Below are 19,642 nucleotides of genomic sequence, written 5' to 3'. Positions count from 1 at the left end.
GGATCATTTGCTCCTTTTGTTCCGACCTTTTGTCACTGTCCATGTCTTGCTCCTTGTCACTCATTTGTTTTCTGCATTTCTCTTTTTCACTTTCCATACCCTGTGTGCTGCTTTCCAGTTCAGCCCTCATTCCTAGAAGCGTCTTTTTCTCTTCCTTAATCGGCCTCATTTTTGCACGAGCCTCACCTTGTATTTTCTTAACTTCCTCCAACGACAGTTCGAACTTTTGTCTGTTCTCCTTTATTTGCTCTTTCTCTTTATTGTATAGGCTCATAGCATCTTCCATCTCGGTCTTTTGTTGTTTCAAATCTTTCTTCAGTTCTTCCATTTGCTGTTTCCCTGCCTGTATCATCTGAATTGAACTTTGTAGCTCCTGCAGGCGTGTCTCCAGTTTATTGTTTCTTTCTGCCCACATTTTCAGAATCAGCTGTCTCTCCTCATCTGCACAGCTCTTTGCAGCCTCTGCCTCTAGACTTTTCTTGGTCAGATCCTCCATCATTGCCTCCACTTGTTGTCTTTCACTTTCTGACTTTCTCCTGTTTTCCTGAAGCTGTTGTTTCTCTTCATTTATTAGGCTCATAGAAGCTTCATTTTCAAGTCTTATTCTGTCCATGGCTTCCCTAATTTCCTCCACCTGTTGTCTTTCTTTCTTCAGTAACTCGCTGGTACTTTGAAGCTCTTTCGTTTTTGTCTCCAGTTCCATTTGTCTCAAATCAAATTCCTTAGTTTTCATGAGTTCTTGTTGTTTCAGATTGTCTTTTTCACACTCTACTTCCTGCCTCTTTATCTCCAGCTCAGTGCTCCTTTGGAGGAGTTTCTGTTTTTCTTCATTGATGAGAGCCATTGCTTCTTCAGCTTCTTGTTGTTGCTTATGAACATCCTCCATCAAGATTTCCAGCTCTTCTTTTACAGTTTCTGTTCTTTCCCTGTGTTCTCGGGGCCCTTGTTCATGTTTTTCAATAAGCCCTGTTGCTGCTTCATTCTCTTGTCTTGTCCGTTCTTGGTCCTCATGCTCCTCCACTTGTCTTTCAACCATCAGCAGCTCACCAGAGCTTTCCATCTCTTTTAAAAGTGTTTTGTTTTCCTCGCCTTGTTCTTTGAGTCCTTTTTTGTCCTCATCAATTGAATTCATGGAAGCCTCAACCTCTTCTCTTTTAGTATTGAATTCTCTCATCAATAGTTCTTCTCTTTGCGTTTGTACATTTAATCTGGTTTCCTCAAGCCTCTGTTTATCCTCATTGAGCATAATCATAGCTGAATTGGTGTCATGTCTTTTCACCTCCAGGTTATTCCACAGCTCTTCCACTTGTTCTCTCTCTTTCTTCAACCTCTCTCTGGATATGTTCATCTCTTCATGTTGTCTGTCGAGCTCAGATTCCCTCAGCCCGAGTTCACACATGATCCTCTCAAGTTGTTGTTTTTGCAAGTGCATCTGTGCAGCGATGTCTTGGATGTTGCTCTTCTCTGCGTAGGCCTCCTCCAAAAGTTTTTCAGCATGTTCCCTCTGCTTCCGAAGTTCATTACTTGCGGTTTGGAATTGCTCTCTTTTATTCATAATGTCTTCTTTATGTCGATCAAACAGCTGGAGCTTCAAGTGCATCCTCATCTGCTCTTGTTCCTGTTTGCTTCTATCGGAGCGGTCCTTGTCTGCGGCGTGCTCCTGCTGATTCTCCTCTGCATGGAGAAATTCAGAGCCAATCATCCTGTGTCTACTGATATTTGCCAGAAGAGACATAATTTTGTCCCTCTGTGTATTGATCAAGTCACTAAAACCGGACACAACTTCTTGATTGTCGTTAACTGCATCAATAATTTTCTCCAGTCTTTCTTTATATTGCTCTAATCTGCCTGCTTTCAGTTGTAGCTCATTACAAAACATGTCTTTCAGCTCTTGGAATCTCACTTCACTATTCATTAGAGTGTCTTCTCTTGTTTTCAAGTCACTGACATCCGTTCTTGTTTGATCTTTGTCATCCTCCTGTTTCCGTTGATCCGTGTCTGAGCTTGTACTCTCTGAACCGGGCTCTTGTTTGCACTCTGTGGGGATGACAATTTCATTTTGTTCTTTCCCTTCTCGCACTTTTTGTTGTCTTTCTGTTGAAAAGGTGATTTCCTTGATATTTTCCTCTTCCAGCATGAATTTCTCTTTTTGTTTCAGATCCAAACTTCCCATTTCTTTTGTTTGAAGTCGGACTTTCATCGCCTGAATTTGGTGTTTTTCTACGTCCAGTTCATCGAGTAGCATTTGCATCTGCTCGGTTTTCATGTTTAGGTCTTTTGTGATCATTTGCATCTTGGCCTGTTCCTCCTTTAAATCCAGCATTTGTCGTTGAAATATACTCATGAGTCTGTGGATGTTGGAGCTTATTCCCTCTGTTTGCAATTTCTCTTCGTACATTCCTCCTTCTGTTTTCAGACCTCTTCGTTTTTCAATTAGCTCTGCACTTGGCATTTCTGTCTTGTATTCTTCACTGTCAGACTGTTCCCTCTGTTGTTCAGTGATATCGTCTCCTCCCGTCTTATCCCTTTCAGTAATCTTGTCCCCTTGGAGTGGCTGCACTAATCCAAACAGTTTCTCTTGATTCATACTGATGTCTTTCATTTTTTGTTCCAATTCTGAGTACATTGTTAGAAACAGCTGGTTGTTCTTTTGTAATTTCTGCATTTGATGATTGGCGTTATCAAACATTCTTTCACTGTACAGCTTTTGTTTCTCTTTCATCATTTCAAAATATTGCATTTTTGCCATGAGCTTTTCTTTACTGGACTTGAACTCCATGATTTTTCTTTCCATTACTTCTCTGCCTGTTTGCATTTTAATCTTCATTTGATCAAACTTTTTCCTCTCTGTCACAATGTTGGACTTCTCTGCAATGACGTCTTTCAAAAAACAGTTGATTTTGTCCTTGCTGTTTCCTAGCTCTTTAATGGTGGTTTTCAGTTGAGACTTTATATCTGTCATGACCTTCAGAAGATTCAGATCCTTTGCCGCTTTATCTACCACTGCCTCTTTCCTTTCATTTAGAAACACAGCACTCTCTTTGTCTTTGACTTTTGAAAACTTTTCCACTTCTTCCCTCAGCATTTCACTAAAACGAGAAATCGTATTTTTGACTTGATCCAAATCAGCGCCTTGTTGCTTCAGTGAAGTTGATAGCGCCATAACTCGGTTTATATTGTGTTGTAATCGTGTTATTTTGTTTTTAGCATCATCTGATCCTTCTTTGAATAACACCTTCAGTTTAGGTCTTATAGAATGACACAATTTTAAATTCACGCGAATATCCTCTTCTTTCACAAGAAGTTCTGACATCCTTTGTTGTATTTCATTCTTCTCACTTAAAAGCATTTCCTTCTGAATGTCAAATATGCTTTTCATTTCAGCCATGTATTCTCTGTCACGTCTGATGCTGTCTATAGCAATGTTTATGTCCTCTTCCTTTCTGCTGTCCCTTTGGGATTCCTCTGAATAGAATCTACTCTGCAGGTGCTCCATTCGTCTTATGTATTTCTCCTTGAGCACGTTTTGTTTATCCTGAACTTCAGTCACGAGGTATTGCATTGTAGTTTTCTCTTTGTTTATATCTTCAAAAAGCTTGGCTAACTTTTGGCTTTGTAATCTTAGCTCATGTTCGATATCAGCTAATGTGTTTTTCCCATCTTGTAATAAAAGCTTACTTGCTTCGAAAACCTGAAGGTGTTCATGAATCACCACTCTCTCATCCCTTTTCTCTTTTATTGCCTCGAGTAGTTTATCTGAACCATCGTTTCGCTTTGGCCTTTCAGTGTCTGTTTGAGTGAACACATCTGACATGATTCTCTCTGGTGCTACTGTTGGATTACGCTGTTCCTCTTTCACATCGTGTACAAGGAGTCTCTCTGTCTGCACCTCAGCCTCAACACATGTTTCTAACCCTAGTTTGACAAATTGCTCTGCTGGGACGCTTTGCTCTGACATAAATTTTAATTCATCCCTTTGTTTCCGCAGCAGTTGATTATATTCAAATGTTTTGCATTTCATTTCCTGTAGCTCAGCCCACTTGTTCTCCAAATCATTGCACAGCTTTTGCATCTGGTCTTTGCTTGTATCTAGTTCTAGTAGTTTGTTTTGTATTTTCTCATTTATTCTCTGGCTCTGCTGCTGGACTTTATCCCTCCCAGTTTCCATGGAGCTCACTACTCTCCTAAGCTCATACTCTTTTCCTGTCAGCTCAGAGATTTGTTTTTGGAGGCTTTCTCTGTCATATATGGATTGTTTTTCCAAGTGGCCTTCTGTGTGAAAAATATTACTCTCCGCTCTTGTATTTCCCACTGCTTCTATATTCTCCTGCTGCGTTAGGACAAACACGCACATTTTGTCATATAATTCTTCAAACTTAGCTCTCAGGCTTTCGATAAATGTCATCTGTTCCACGAGCAGCTTTTCTCTTCTTTGTAGCTCAATTTGATCTATTCTCATTCTCTCTTTATCTTCGCTGACTTTGAGTCTCTCCATATCGACTAAAGTTTTCATTTGAACAACCTCTTGCCTCTCTGCTCTTATTACATCCATAGCGGTTTCCTTTTCTTGTCTCTCTGCCAACAAAGTGTTACGCATTTGGTCCATTTCCAGTGACTGACGTCTGAACTCTTCATCCCTTGCGTCTTGTTCTTTGTGTTTGAGTATAATCCTATTCATCATTGTTTCACGCAAATTGGTTATTTGCAGAATCCCGTCTTTAATCTGTAACTTTTCCGCGCTGACCCCAAGCAGAAGACATTCGATGTGTTGTCTGTTGTTTTCTAGCTCTGATACAGTGTTCTCCAGTTCAGTTTTAGCCTGTTTCATGACATGTTGACTTGCGTCTAAGAGATCAGCTTGAATTTTACCTTTTGCCATTTGAGTTATGGTCACAGCACTGTTAAATTGTTGTCTCTTCTCCTTAAATGTAACAGCCAGATCCTTCAAGTTGAGTGTCTCCCGATTGATTTGAAGCAATAATTTATGAACATCCTCTTTTTGTAGCTGTAAATCGACCTTAGTTTGATCCAGCTTCTCTTGTTCTCGCGTCATAAATTCAACAGTCTTTGCCAAAATGAGTTCCATCTGCATTTTCTGCTGCTTGATTTTCTTATTCACTGCATCCATATCCTCCTGTTTTTCCCTTGCCAGTGTTTCAATTAATGACATCTGCATTTTTCCATATGTTTCAAAGTTTGCCATCACATTTGTCATATCATGTTTGACTTTTGTTAGAAACTCGGAGCAACCCAAATATTTATTCTGTTCATCGGTCAGTCTTTTATGAAGGTCTAAATGTTTGAGGCTGTTTTCAGTTATTACTTTAAGCTTTGTTTCAGTGTACTCACATGTTCTTTTCACTGAATTTTTGAGTCTTGTTCTTAATATTTCTATATTTCTCACAGAGTTTTCTATCTGATCCTCCCTGTTTTTGAGCATTGCCCAGTTCTCATCCAGTTCTTTGTGCTTTTTCCCCAGAAGCATTTTCCTCTCCTCCATGTCGTTTTGCTCTTGACTAAGTAGTTTTCTCTCCTCTATAACTTGGTGCTGAGCACTTTCTGCCTTTTCTCTGAGATATTGCTTCTCGAGTTCTACTTGTTCTCTTTCAGCCATCAGTTCAGCTTTAGAGATTTGCAGCTCTTGGGTTAGGTTTGTTAACTCTTCATCCTTGAGCTCTTGTTCTTTATGTTTTAACACAATCCTGTTTGTGAGCTGATGGAGTTTGACTCTTGTTTTGTGACTTAGAGCAGTCATCTCAGCTTGCTGACACCGGACCTCCTCCAGCAGACTGTCACTGTGTCCTTTCTGGTTCAGCAGCGTAGAGTTTGTTTGGTGAAGCATGTCTCTGTTCTTCCCGAGTTCTTCATTGTTTCTCTCTAACTTGTCCATGACCGCGTGGACATTATTCCTCATCCGCTGCAGCTCCTCTCTCTCTCTGTCCATCTGGTTCCTCTCTTGATCCAGCTCTTGTTTCTGCTGCTTCACTTCTGAGCTCAGTTTGTCCACATGCTGTCTCTCCAGTAGAAGTTGTTGCTTGTGTCCTGTGAAGTGAGATAGCGAGTCTTTGAGGCTGTTCTTGAGTCTTTCCAGCTGCTGTGTGCAGAGACCTATCTTGTCTTTGTCCCTCTGCAAAGCTGTGAGCCGCTGCTTCAGTGTGTCCATGTCCCGTGTGTTTAGTTGTAATATACTCGTCTTGTGTTGGAGGATTCCTCTCAAGAGGCTCAGCTGCTCTCTCAAAGTCAGGAGCTGCTCTTGTCTTGCGTTCAGCTCTGTTTCCATCTGCTCCTGTTGTTTGTGCAGCTTCAGTCTGTCCATGTCCAAAGTGTCCTTCATCAGACTGAGCTGGTTTCTCTGCTCGTTGATGTCCTCCCAGGCAGAGTCCACTTCCACACTTGTACGGACCATATGAGCTTGTTCTTTGCTCTGGAGCTCGTCGTCTCTTTGCTTGAGTTCGTCTTGATGACTCTCCAGCTCCTTTCTTTTCACGTCCAGCTCTGTCCTCAGTTTGTCGAGTTGTTCTCTCTCCTCTCTGATAAGCCTCACGGTGGCCTCGCTTTCCTTTCTTCTCCTGTTGACCTCTTTCATTAACGCTTTCAGTTGTTCTCTTTCCGTTTGCGATTTTCTCCTGTTGTCTTCCAGCTGACACTTCTCTTCGTTTATGAGTTTCATTGTGGCGTCCGCTGCTTCCCTTCTCTGGTCCAAGTCCTTCATTTTAGCATTCACTCGTTCCCTCTCTCTACTCAGTAACTCCGCTTCTCCTTTCAGTGTTTCTTTTTGTACGTCAATCTCCTGCTTCTTCAGCTCTATTTCTGTCCTTGTTTGGTTCAGCTGCCATTTCTCCTCTTGGATAAGTCTCATATCAGCATCCGCCTCTTCTCTGTCCTTTCTCAGTGCCATCTTTAGAGTCTCCAGTTCCTCTCTTTCAGTTTGTATTGTCCTCCTGTTTTCTTGAAGCTGCAGGTTCTCTTCCTTTATCACGTGTATAGCAGCCTCAGTTCTTTGTCTATGTCTTTCCAGTTCCTTCCCCAGTTCTTCCATTTGATGTCTTTCAACTCTCAGTGTCTCGGCTGATGTTTTCAACCCTTTGCTATGACTCTCTAGTTCACTTTTCCTTTCTTGTAAGTCTTGTTGTTTATGGACATAATCGTCAAAGACTTTCTTTAGATTTTGTCTTTGAACGTGGATCTGCACAGCCATGTCCTTGATTTTGCTCTTCATTGTCCAGGCCTCCTTCATCAGATTATCAGCATGTTCTCTCTGCTTAAGAAGTTCTGTCTTTGACTTTTCTAATTCCTCATTTTCTTTAATCATGCGTGCCTTTGCTTGTTGGACTAACTCAACATGAAGCTGGACTTTGGCGATCAATTGCTGTATGTTGAGTTTCTCTTCATCAACCTTTGCGTTTTTGTCATTTATGTTTTTGAGCATGGCTGCCACGACTCTACAGAGAGTTTCTTTTTCCTGGTGATATCTGTCCATGTATAAACTCATCCTTTTGCTGCGTTTCTCAAACTCCTCAGTACATGTTCTCAATAAGGCACACTGAGTAAGCACAAGTCTATTATTTTCTTCAACTTTACTTATTTTGTTTCCGATTTCCTTTTGAGCTTTTACAACCAGCCATTTTAGCCTTTCACCCATTCTCTCAATAAGCTCAGTTTTATCCACAAGGTCTTTTTCTTTCGCTTGTACCACATTTAAATCTTCTTCAACTTTTTGTTTGTCACCCAGAAGCGTTTGTCTCTCCGTGTCAATTTCAGCCTTGATTTGAGTCACTTGTGTCTTCTGTGCTTTGACACTGTCCCATGTCTCTGCCGCCTCCTGCTTCTCTTTTTCAATAGCTGCCTTGAGTTGATTCAGTTGATGTCTTTCCTCTTGTATTAGACGCTGTTGGTTTTGCAGCTCGTTGGATTGCCTCCGGATGTTGTCTTCTCGGCGATACATCTCTTTGTGTTTTAGGGTCAACAGTCTGAGACACATCTGAATGTCATTTTGCCCTTTGTGTGTCTGCAGGGCTAGGTGTCTCATGCTCGCTTTCTGTGTATTAATAATGCTAAACACATTGCGGAGATCTTCCTTCACGCGGTGCAGCTCGGATGCTGTCGTCTGTAAGCGGCTGAAACCCATCATCATTTGCTTTTTGTTTTGCACCAGTAGATCGTGTTGCTTATGAACGTCCAATCTTATAAACACCAGATCATTCCTCTCCTTTTCAAGCACTTCTCTCTGCTTGTCAAACCCCTCCTTCTCCTGTTTTAACTTTGACTTGAGCTGTTCAATGTTGCTTGTTTCAGACTCAATCCTTTTCATCCATTGCTGTTCCATTTCTTTTTGGCGGGCACATGTGTCCGACAGTGCTCTTGATATGCCTTCCTTCTCTTTTTCGAAAAGCTCCAAGTGACTTGCAAGCGTTTCTTTCTGATGCCCAAGTTCCTTTTGCTTTTCTTCCAAATTGTTGCGTAAATCAACGAAGTGCTGGCTACAGCGTGTTATTTTTTCAAATTTAAGTTTCACCTCCTTCTGTACCTTTGTGTTCAGCTGTTTTAGTTTTGTGGCCAAAAGTTGTATGGATTTCATCTGATTTTCAATGATATCTTCTTTGTTTTGTAGCTCAGATGACTTCTGTGAAATTCTTTCTCTTTCGTTCCGTAGCATCTCTCTCTCCGATTTGCTCTCAGTCCATTGTTGATTGACAGCCTCTTTCTCTTTGACAATTTGACTGAGTGCGGCTTTAACCTGGGTTATCTGATTTTTTAAGTTACTCTGTAAAAGCTGTACTTGTTCTTGGGTCATTTTTAGATTCTGCTTTTCTTGCTGTAAATTATTTGTTTGCTTTTGGAGGTCATCATCAAACATCTGTTTCACTTTTTTGGCACAGTTACTTACAAACTGTTCTAGATGTTCATTATGTGCTTTCAACTGGATCAGATTCTGACTCATTGTGTTGGTTTTTCTATCTATTTCCTTCACAACTTTATTAATGTGTTTCTTCTTGTCCAGTATTCCAATCCTGGCCTCATCCAACTCAGATTTCAGTTTTTCCATATGGCCTTTGTTGCTGTTAAACTCCTTGATCTGCTCTTCAATATATCTCTTCATTTCCTCCAAACCTTGACTTTCTCGCGTTATGAGTTCACCAACTTTTTCCAGCTCAGACACTTTCTTCAAAATCTGCGCTTTAAATCTTTCAAAATGCTGCCTTTCCGTGTCCAGTTTATCCTGCAGTTGGTTTTTCATTGCTTCTTGCTGCATTGCCAGATTGGAAACGGTGAATTTCAGTGGGCCAATTTCAGTTTTGAAGACGTAACTCAACAACTTGTCCCTTTCCTGATGGGCTTTTTCTTGCTTTTCGGTCAGTTCACTACAAATGAGTTGGATGTCTTGAGTTTGACTTTCTAGTCTTTTTTTAACCTCCTCCATATCTCTCGCCTTCCTCTCAATGAGAAAGTTGACTTTGTCTGACATCATTTTAAACCTGCTCACCACCAATTCTTCCCTGGCCTTCAGTTCAATGATGTCCTTCCGTAATCTATTTTTTTCATCCTCCAGCCTCAGTTTTTCCAGGTCCATAGTGGCATTAATCTCTCTAAGCTCTTGCTTTTCTGTTTTGATGACGTCCATTTCAGCTTCACTCTCTTGTCTCCATGTTTTTAGTTGCTGCCTTTCTGCTAATAAACTGATCACCAGACTTTCCACTTTATCCTGTGTTTTTTGAATGTGCATCTTCATTTTGTTCATTTGCTCTTGTTGTGTGTTTAGCTCTTGAAGAAAAAGGTACGAGTTTGTTTTATGCTTTTCCAGGTCTTTTGATTGTATTGCAAGGTTGTTCCTTTCCTTTTGTATTAAGAGTGTGTATTGTTGTAACTTATGCATACAATTATAGACATCCGCCCTCATCTTTTCAAGCTGTAATTTCTCTTGGTTTAAAGTCTCTCTTTCTTTTTCCATATTTGTCTTTTCGTCATTTAGTTCTGCCTTTTGAATATCCAAGCTGTACTTTTCTTTCTCAAACTCCATGCTCTGTTTGGAGTCTGTATTTTTTATTCTTTCTTTCATTTTTGACAGGACTTCTTTTTCTGATGTAAGAATCTTTGTAAATTGAGACATTTTCTTTTTATAATCATCCATTTCTGAGAGTTTTTGTTCCAAGTCTGAGCACAGCTTTAGCACTAGCTGGTTGTTTCTTTGTAAAGTGTTCATTTGCTGGAGGAAGTTATGTTGGGCCTTCTCTGTAAGCGTTTGCAATTTTTCAATGACAATTTGAATTGATTTTCGATATTCTTGTTTACGGTTTCCAAACTCTGACATTTCATTTCGCAGTTCATCTTTTTCCTTCATAAATGTTTGTTTCTCCATATTTATTTTGGACCTAACTTCATCCAGCTGTTGTCTCTCTGTTGTGATTGTTTTCGTGGCTGCCTCTTTCTCCCCTTTTAGCTGCTTTAGCTCCATTCTTTTCTCTTCCAGTTGTTGTTCCAGTTTGTCAAATTGCTTCTGAGCGTCTTCCTTTTGTAGTTTTTGTTCTTTTAATGAATGTATGAGGTCTTTTATTTGATCCCTTTGTGTGTAAATGTTGCTTTTCTCTTTCTTCAACTCAGCAACAACACAGTCCAGGTTTTCTGATCTTGATTGACATTCAGTTTTGAAGCTAAACACTGCCTCGGTTGATTTTTCAATCTTCTCTGCAGTTTGTTGAAACTTGCTCATAACTGCATGGACATTATTCCTCATCCGCTGCAGCTCCTCTCTCTCTCTGTCCATCTGGTTTCTCTCTTGATCCAGCTCCTGTCTCTGCTGCTTCACTTCTGAGCTCAGTTTATCCACGTGCTGTCTCTCCAGTAGAAGTTGTTGCTTGTGTCCTGTGAAGAGAGACAGTGAGTCTTTGAGGCTGTTCCTGAGTCTCTCCAGCTGCTGTGAAAAGGGGTCCATCATGTCTTTGTCCCTCTGCAGAGCTGTGAGACGCTGCCTCAGTGTGTCCATGTCCTGTGTGTGTAGTTGTAATGTGCCGGTCTTGTGTTGGAGGATTCCTCTCAAGAGGCTCAGCTGCTCTCTCAAAGTCAGGAGCTGCTCTTGTCTTGCGTTCAGCTCTGTTTCCATCTGCTCCTGTTGTTTTTGCAGCTTTAGTCTGTCCATGTCCAAAGTGTCCTTCATCAGACTGAGCTGGTTTCTCTGCTCTCTGACGTCCTCCGAGGCAGCTGTACGGACCACTTCAGTTTGTTCTTCAGTTTGTTCAGTTGTGTCTTTCTGTTCATCGACTTTTTGTCTTTTGTCAAGTTCTGCCCTCATCTGACGGACCCTCTGTTTCTCTTCGGTAACTTGATTCCTCAGAGCCTCAGTTTCTTGTCTTTTTCTCTCCAGGTCCGACCATAGCACTTGGAGCTGTTGTCTTTCAGCCTGCAGTAACACAGAGGTGCTGTGCAGCTCTTTCATTTGGGTCTCCAGTTTTCTGTGCTTCAGATCATGCTCTTGTTGTTTCAGCTCTTCTTCCTTATATTTTAGTTTGTCATGTTGACGCTTTATATCCTGTCTCTGCGATTCCAACTCAGCGCTTGTTTTCAAAAGCTGCTCTTTCTCATCACCAACACGTTTCCTGTCAGTTTCAACTTCACCTTTTTTATTGTTCAATTCGGTCAATAGTAATTCTACGTGTTCTCTTTCAACCTGCAAATGTTTTCTGCCTTCCTCAAGCTCTAGTTTCTCTTTGTTGACCAGTCTCATAGCTGCATTAGTCTCTTGTTCTTTTCTGTCCATGTCCTCTTTCAGCTCTTCCATTTGTTGTCTCTTTTTTTCTAGCTGTTTCATTTGTGTCTCTAATTCTTTCCGCCTCTGCTCGAGTTCTTGCTTGAGTTCCTCTTGTTCTCCCAGATAGTCCGTTTTTTTCTGCATATCTAGAGCTCGCAAGTCCACTGCTGCTTTCATTTTGTGCAGCATTTGTTTTTCTTCATTGATCAGACCCATAGCAGCCTCTATCTCTTGCCTTTTACTATCGACTTCCTTCTTAAGCTCTTCCAGTAGTCCTCTTCCACTTTGTAAAGTTCTCCAGTTTTCTTGGAGTTGCTGCTTCTCTTTATTGATGTAGCAAACAGCAGCCTCAGCATCACTTCTTTCTCTTTCCAGTGCCTCTCTGAGCTCCTTCACTTCTTCTCTTTCAGTATTTAACATCTCAGTGGAGCTGTTCAGGTCTTTGCGCTGCGCCTCAAGTTCCGTTCCCCTCTTCTCCAGCTCAAGAAAGACCTTCTCAAGCTGTAGTTTCTGAGCATGGACTTGAAAGGCCATCTCCTGGATGTTGTTCTTCTCTGTGAACATGTCTGTTAGAATGATGCCAACGCGTTCCTTCTGTTTTAAGAGCTCATCCTTTGTCTTAATGACGAAATCTCTTCCCTTCATCATGTCTTCATTCAGTGCTTTTAACTTCTCCTCCTGCCTCTGCTCGAGTTCTTGCTTGAGTTCCTCTTGTTCTCCCAGATAGTCCGTTTTTTTCTGCATATCTAGAGCTCGCAAGTCCACTGCTGCTTTCATTTTGTGCAGCATTTGTTTTTCTTCATTGATCAGACCCATAGCAGCCTCTATCTCTTGCCTTTTACTATCAACTTCCTTCTTAAGCTCTTCCAGCTGTTCTCTTCCACTTTGTAAAGTTCTCCAGTTTTCTTGGAGCTGCTGCTTCTCTTTATTGATGTAGCAAACAGCAGCCTCAGCATCATTTCTTTCTCTTTCCAGTGCCTCTCTGAGCTCCTTTACTTGTTCTCTTTCAGCATTTAACATCTCAGTGGAGCTGTTCAGGTCTTTGCGCTCCGCCTCAAGTTCCGTTCGCCTCTGCTCCAGCTCAAGAAAGACCTTCTCAAGCTGTAGTTTCTGAGCATGGACTTGAAAGGCCATCTCCTGGATGTTGTTCTTCTCTGTGAACATGGCTGTTAGAATGATGCCAACACGTTCCTTCTGCTTTAAGAGCTCATCCTTTGTCTTAATGACGAAATCTCTTCCCTTCATCATGTCTTCATTCAGTGCTTTTAACTTCTCCTCCTGCCTCTGCTCGAGTTCTTGCTTGAGTTCTTCTTGTTCACCCAGATAGTCAATTTTTTTCTGCATATTTAGAGCTTGCAAGTCCACTGCTGTCTTCATTTTGTGCAGCATTTGTTTTTCTTCATTGATCAGACCCATAGCAGCCTCTATAACTTGTCTTTTACTATCAACTTCCTTCTTAAGCTCTTCCAGTTGTTCTCTACTGCTTTGTAAAGCTGTCCTGTTTTCTTGGAGCTGCTGCTTCTCTTTATTGATGTAGCAAACAGCAGCCTCAGCATCATTTCTTTCTCTTTCCAGTGCCTCTCTGAGCTCCTTTACTTGTTCTCTTTCAGCATTTAACATCTCAGTGGAGCTGTTCAGGTCTTTGCGCTGCGCCTCAAGTTCCGTTCCCCCCTTCTCCAGCTCAAGAAAGACCTTCTCAAGCTGTAGTTTCTGAGCATGGACTTGAAAGGCCATCTCCTGGATGTTGTTCTTCTCTGTGAACATAGCTGTTAGAATGATGCCAACACGTTCCTTCTGCTTTAAGAGCTCATCCTTTGTCTTAATGACGAAATCTCTTCCCTTCATCATGTCTTCACTCAGCACTTTTAACTTCTCCTTCTGCTCCTCAAATTTCATCTTTTCCAGACTTATAATTTCTTCATCCAACACTTCTGGCAGTCTGAGGTCTTTAATGTCCTGCCTAAGTTGTGTTCCTACTCCCTCATCATCTCCCTTTTTGGAGAGTGTTTTGCGTTCTTGTGGCCGACTTGACAGTTCATATCTAGTTTTCTGAATCCAGTCATTGCACTTCTTTATGTCTTCTCTCCTTCCATCAATGTTCTGTAGTTCTCTTTGCAGTTTACCTTGTAGATCCTCCACACTCCTTTCCATTAAAGCTATTTTCTGGATTTTGTTTTCATTGTCGAGACCCTTGTTTTCCTTTAGATCTGTGAATCTTTCCCTCAACTTTTCCATGATCTTCATGTTTTCCGTCAACTGAGCCTCTCTCTGTTGGAGCTCATGGATGTGTGTGTTCAGTTTGTCCTTTTCATCCTCCAGCGTTACCTTTTCTTTGTCAAGTTTCATCTTCATCTCATTCAGTTTAATTCTCTCTTCATGAACACTCTTTGTTGCAGCTTCAGACTCTTCTGTCTTTCTGTTGAGATCCAGCCTTAACAACTCCAAATCTCTCTTTTCTTTATTCAGTGTCTTTCTTAAGTTCTCCTGAAGACCGTGAAGATTTTGAATATTTTCCATAGAGTTGTTGAGACTTTGCTTCGCATTCTGAACATCATTTACCAAATCTTTAAACATACTTCGCTCTGCAGCTATCTCTGTAAGCAAACAGCTCACATGTTCTTTCTTGTTTTGCAGCTCTGCTTTCTCTGCCTCCAGCTTTTGATAGTAGTTGGAGATGTCTTCGTTGTGCCTTTTCAACACCACATACTGTTGACTGATGTCAGAACTGTCTTTTTCCTGCTGTAAAACAACACTTTGTTCTTCAGCGCTGAGTGTGCTTGCTTTTAAATCCTCCTTCTTTCCTTGTATGTGTTTAAGTATGCTCGAAATTTTACTGCTTAGACTTGTCTTTTCGTCTTTCAACACTTCGCTGCCGGCCAATATGTTGTGTTTTTCTTGCTCAATTTCCGCACATTTCTCTTCAAAAACTGACCCGTCTTTTTGTAACAGCTGTATTTTATTTTCCAATTCAAGACATCTCTCAGTAACTGTTCCAAAAGTGCCTTGTTTATTATGTGCTGGGATCATTTCCGCCTGTCTTTTTTGTCCATCGTCATCAGTTTTCCGCTCTCCTATTGCCACGGATTCTTTCTCCTCCTGTGTCTGCGTTGCATTGTCTTTACATGTACCTTGACTTTTCCGATGCACGGTTTTCCAAACATTCTGAAATCGATCTTTTTCTCTCTGCACCAGATCGGCCAGTGTTTGAATATGGCTCTTCTCCTCGCTCGTCTCGGCGAGCAAACTGCTAATGCTCTCTTTATTTTCCCTGAGCTTGTTCAAAGTCTGCCTCAGTTCATCTCGTTTCTCCCAAATAGATTGTTTTATTTGCTCCACCGTGTTTACTTGCTCGGGACTCATCGGCTGCAAACCCATATTTTCACTTCCCAACGTTTCCTTGCTGGAAGTGTCACCGATTGGCTTCGCTTTCTGCTTTTCTCTCTGAGCGATGTTTGAAGTGACACCTTGTATTTCTCTTCGGAACACGTGTGCATCTGCAGACACTTTCTCCCATTGTCCATCGGTTTTTAATTGTCTTTGTTTGAACACTATACGCAGTTCCTCAAGCCGGTCCATTTTGTGTTGTACATCTGAGCAGATTCTTTGAGTGCGTTGTTTCAGAGTGAGCATTTTACTGATTACCTGGTCCTGCCTCATGTGCACCTTCATTCGTTCGGTTTCCTGACTGTCGGTTGTTTCGACTTTTGTCTTCTCAATTTCCTGTTTTAGCTGCTGCATCGCGTCAATTTTCTTGTCAACGTCAGATCTCTTCATCTCCAGCTCCATTCTCTCTCTATCCATCGTCTCTCTCTCCTTGTCCAGACTTTCCCTCTCCTCCTTTAGATGTGCTTTGAGTTTTTCTACATCTTCTGTTTCTTGTTGCTTTTGGGCTGCCAGTGCGGAAAGCATTCTCTTAATCATCTTACTTTCCCTTTGCCTCGTCTCGCTACATGCCTCCACTTGCTCCTGCTGTTCTTTTAAAGTCTTCCACATTAGTTCCGTAGATGCATAAAGACGCTGCAGATCTTCACTTTGTTTGTTCAGTTTGTTCAGCTTCTCATTTGCATTTTCGCAAACTCGTTCCTTGACACTCGCCAGCTTTGTTTTTATCACTTCAACTGACTTCATCTGAAACTCAAGCTGCTCTTCTTTGCTTTTCAATTGTGATGTTTTTTCTTCTGTTTGTTGGTCGTCGCTGGACACTTTTCTCTTTTCTTCTGCTGCAGCTGTGACCATTTTCTGAAGTGCGTCCTTTTGTGCCTTAACTTCACCAGCAAGGACTTGGAGACCGGCCTTCTCTGTGTTGATCTCATTCAATGATTTTCTAATATCGTCTTCCATTCGGGTTAGATTAGCCACCGTATTTTCTAATTCTAATTTTCTTTCTAATATCTCATTAACTGCAGGCATTCCATCTGTTTGATCTGTTTTTCTTTCATCACCTGTTTTCTGCGAGGGTTTGGAGTGTGATATCAAACTCATCAGTCGCTGCTTCTCTTTACTAACTTTGTCAACGTACTCGGCCAATTTTATTCTCTGACGTTCAAACTGTACTTTGTTCTCGTACAGTCCGCTGCAGAGTTTTCCCATGACGGCTTGTTTTTGCCGCAGCATTTGCATTTTTGACTGCACCTTCTCATTCCTTTCTGTCATTATCTGTTCACATTTCTCCCTGAAGGTCATTTTCAGCTGCAACAATTGTCCTGTTATTGTTTTTATTTCCTTCATCAGCACCTGTCTCTCCTCTTCCACATCCCTCCTCATTTTATTAAGTTGCTCACTCCGCTCCCTGGCGTCGTTAATGGCCCTGTCGGCCTCCGTTGTCATCACATTGAGACTGCTAATAAGATCTTTCAATTGTTTTGCTTCCGCGGTTGTAGCCGTCTTCGTTTCTTGTTGATCCCCCTCTTTGTCTTTTTGTTCTAAAGGAGTCAGCTTGATTTTGTTCAGCTTTTCTCTCGCTTCGTTAATCTGAAGTGACAGATCTTTAATGCTGCCTTTCCCACGGTTTATCTCGTCTAGGAGCCTATCTATGTATTGTCTTTTGTTCTCCATCTCGGCCTTTGTCACAGCGAGAAGCTCCATTTCCTCTTTTAGACTCTTTTTGTCTTGTTCCATCAGGTTCATCTGTAATTGAATGTCCAACTTCATTAATTCCAACGTGGCTTTCTCATTTTCAATCGTCTCCCGGAATCTGGCCAACGCTTCCCTTTCTTGTCTTATTTCTGTTTTCATCTTCATTACATCGTCACCATCCTCTTCAATTTTATCTGGCTTAGGTCTGGGTTCTTGTTCATTCTTTACTGCATCTTTCATGTGTTTCCCACTTGTCTGTGGTGCATTTGCCATCGTTTCTCTGTCAGCTTTAAGCATCGCAGCCTGATCTTTAACCAGCTCCTTTTCTTTCGCCAACTCTCCTGACATTTGCCTGATATTTTGCTTTTCCTTCTCTACTTCGGCCACAGTGGCGATCCAATATGCCTGCTTTCCTTGCACACTTTTGAGAACGCCCATCAATGTGTCTTGTTGTCTTCCCGTTTCTCTTTTGATTTGTTCCACTTCCTCTTTAGTGATTTTCATCAAGCTTGTCTGATCTATAAGGTGTTTGTTTTCTGTCTCAAAAGCATCTTTCATATTCTCAATGTGTTGCTTCATGCTGCTCATTGTCTCCGTACACATGTCAAGATTTCGATCCATTTCCCTCCGCTTTTTATCCAGAGCATCCTTCTCTACCAGGAGCTCTGCCCACTGTGCCTTCGCCGCATCTTCTTCATGAATTTCCCTTTGAAAATTTCTTTCACTGTCATTTTTCCTCAATTCCAGCTCTTCCAGCTCATCCACCTTTGCTTGTTGTTTGTCATCTTCCTCATGTTTGTCTCGGAAGCTTCTTTGCTCTAATTTTACTTGGAGATGATGTTTTACGCTGGCTAATTTGTCTCGCACTTGCCTGCTCTCAGACTGCAGTGCCTGGAGCCCTTCCTGCTGCCGTCTCCACTCAAGGCTTACATTTCTCACATTTTCCATCAGTTCCGTGGTGATCATTTGTAGCTGTTTGTCGATGCTTTTCTTGACATTTCGAAAAGCACCGATGAACTCCTTGACGTGCATCGCCTGACTTTCTGTTTCTCCTGTACTCAGTCTTTCCTCTCGCTGTTGAATCAAAGCTGCCTGCTTTTGAATGCTTTCCTTCTCTCTCCTGAAGACTTCCATCTCTCCCGACAGCTCCTCCCTCCGTCTCTGCAGTTTGCCTTTGACCACCTCCAGCTCGTCCCTCTCCCTTGTGGTCCTCTCCAGCCTCTGATCCAGTTCTCTCCTCTTCTTGTTGCTCTCCCTCCTCAGCGAGTCCCTCTCCTCCTTTAGTTGATTCCACACATTCTCCAGCTCAGCCTTTTTCCTCGCGGCCTTTCTGAAAGCCTGCTCACTCTCTCCCCTCCGGACCGCTAGCTCTGCTTTAAGCACCTCCATTTCTCGGATTTCTCTTTTGGTTTTTTGCCTCTTTTCACCCATTTCCTGTATTGTTTGCTTTAAATTGCTTATTGTACGGATGACTGATTTCTTATTATCCCATTCACTTCGGATTAGCAATTGTAGCATTTCTACTTCCTGTTTTTTTTCCTCGGCCCTACGGCAAAGATCTTCTATCGCTCTCAGTAATATTTCATTCTCTTTTATAACAGCATCCAGTTCTTCGCTTTTCTTTCGTATTTTTCCCGCCATTCTTTCAACGACACCTTTGATCTGCTGCATTTTCACCATCCTCTGCTCCAAGGCGTCGCTTTGTCTTTGCACTTTCAGTTTCAAAACATCCAGCTCATCCCTCTCTCTCAGAGTTCTCTCCAACCTCTGGTCGAGGCTCCGTCTTTGTTTCTTCGCCGTGATTTGGAACATTTTGATGTTGCTCAGTTCCTCCTTCAGGTGCTTTATGTCGTCCCTCACCACCAACAAAACATCCTGGAATTCCCTCATCTCGTGAAGTAGCTCTTCTATGTCTGCGCCGTCTTCCTCGATGAAACATAAGTCTGACTCCGGCATCAGGTCCAGCTTCACTGATCTTATGATGTCTATGGTTGCGTAAAGCTCTTCTCTCAGTCTTTGGATTTCATGAGCAGAGTATTCCTGCCGTAGGCCATCCTCCACTTCTGTGTCCAAGGAGTCACATCCCTTTGTTTCATCTTCTGTGTCTGTTTCCTCTACAACACCTGTCTCTTCTTTTTGTTTACAAATTGTAGTAAACGTCCTTCGAATTGTGTGCAGTGTTTCTTGTAACAGCCCATGTGTCTGTCCTTGTGATGATTTATCACCCCCTAACCCAGATACTTCGAAGTCAGGGCTCTGGAGTTCGCCGATTTCATTGATGAGTTGTTTTATGTCTTCACTTGTCGACTCCATGGTCTTCATATCTGACCTGGTTTGGCCTCTCATCGCCTGCTCCTCACCCCTAAACTGAGCGATTTGGGTTTCAATTTGCTCAATCTCTTGTAAGTTCAACACAATTTCATCCTCATTGTGAAGGGATATTGTTTCTTCATGAAATACTCTCTGTATCTCTATAAAGATATTGTTTTCTTCGTTTTCCCCTGAGTTTTCATGTGTTACATCTAGACTCTGCCTGAAATCGTCCTCTCTTATGAGTGATATTCTCCTCTTCTCTTGTGCAGCCCAACTGTTGACTTGAGCTTTCAGGTCTCTCAGCATTTCCTTTTAAAAGAACAAAAGGTCATTAGTAATTCAATGAGTAATTCAAGAAGTTGTAAACTCACACCACAATAGACATACCCATCCCAAACCATGTAATTCTTTCATTAAACATTTTGATTTTACAGCTGCTTCAGTAAGCTTTCAGGCCTTATCCAGTGTTGCATTTCTCTATATTATTCTATTATTCTGTATTATATTATT

General features: G+C 41.7%; 1 protein-coding gene across 1 annotated transcript in view; it reads right to left on the bottom strand.

The window, feature by feature from the left end:
* LOC306970662 (uncharacterized protein) overlaps positions 1-19,642 on the bottom strand; it is a gene marked incomplete at its 3' end in the record, with an annotated part of 42,458 nt that overhangs the window by 19,462 nt on the left and 3,354 nt on the right. Inside the window, exons 5-6 of the mRNA XM_079566691.1 lie at positions 3,763-19,441; positions 187-3,714 (exon numbers count right to left, since the gene is read on the bottom strand). Of these exons, the coding sequence (XP_079422817.1) occupies positions 187-3,714; positions 3,763-19,441 (19,207 nt within the window). The remainder of the gene's footprint in view (positions 1-186; positions 3,715-3,762; positions 19,442-19,642) is intronic.

The sequence above is a fragment of the Gobius niger genome (genome assembly GCF_951799975.1).
Source record: "Gobius niger genome assembly, chromosome: 11".
Classification (NCBI taxonomy): domain Eukaryota; kingdom Metazoa; phylum Chordata; class Actinopteri; order Gobiiformes; family Gobiidae; genus Gobius; species Gobius niger.
This window is presented reverse-complemented; position numbering and strand designations above follow the sequence as displayed.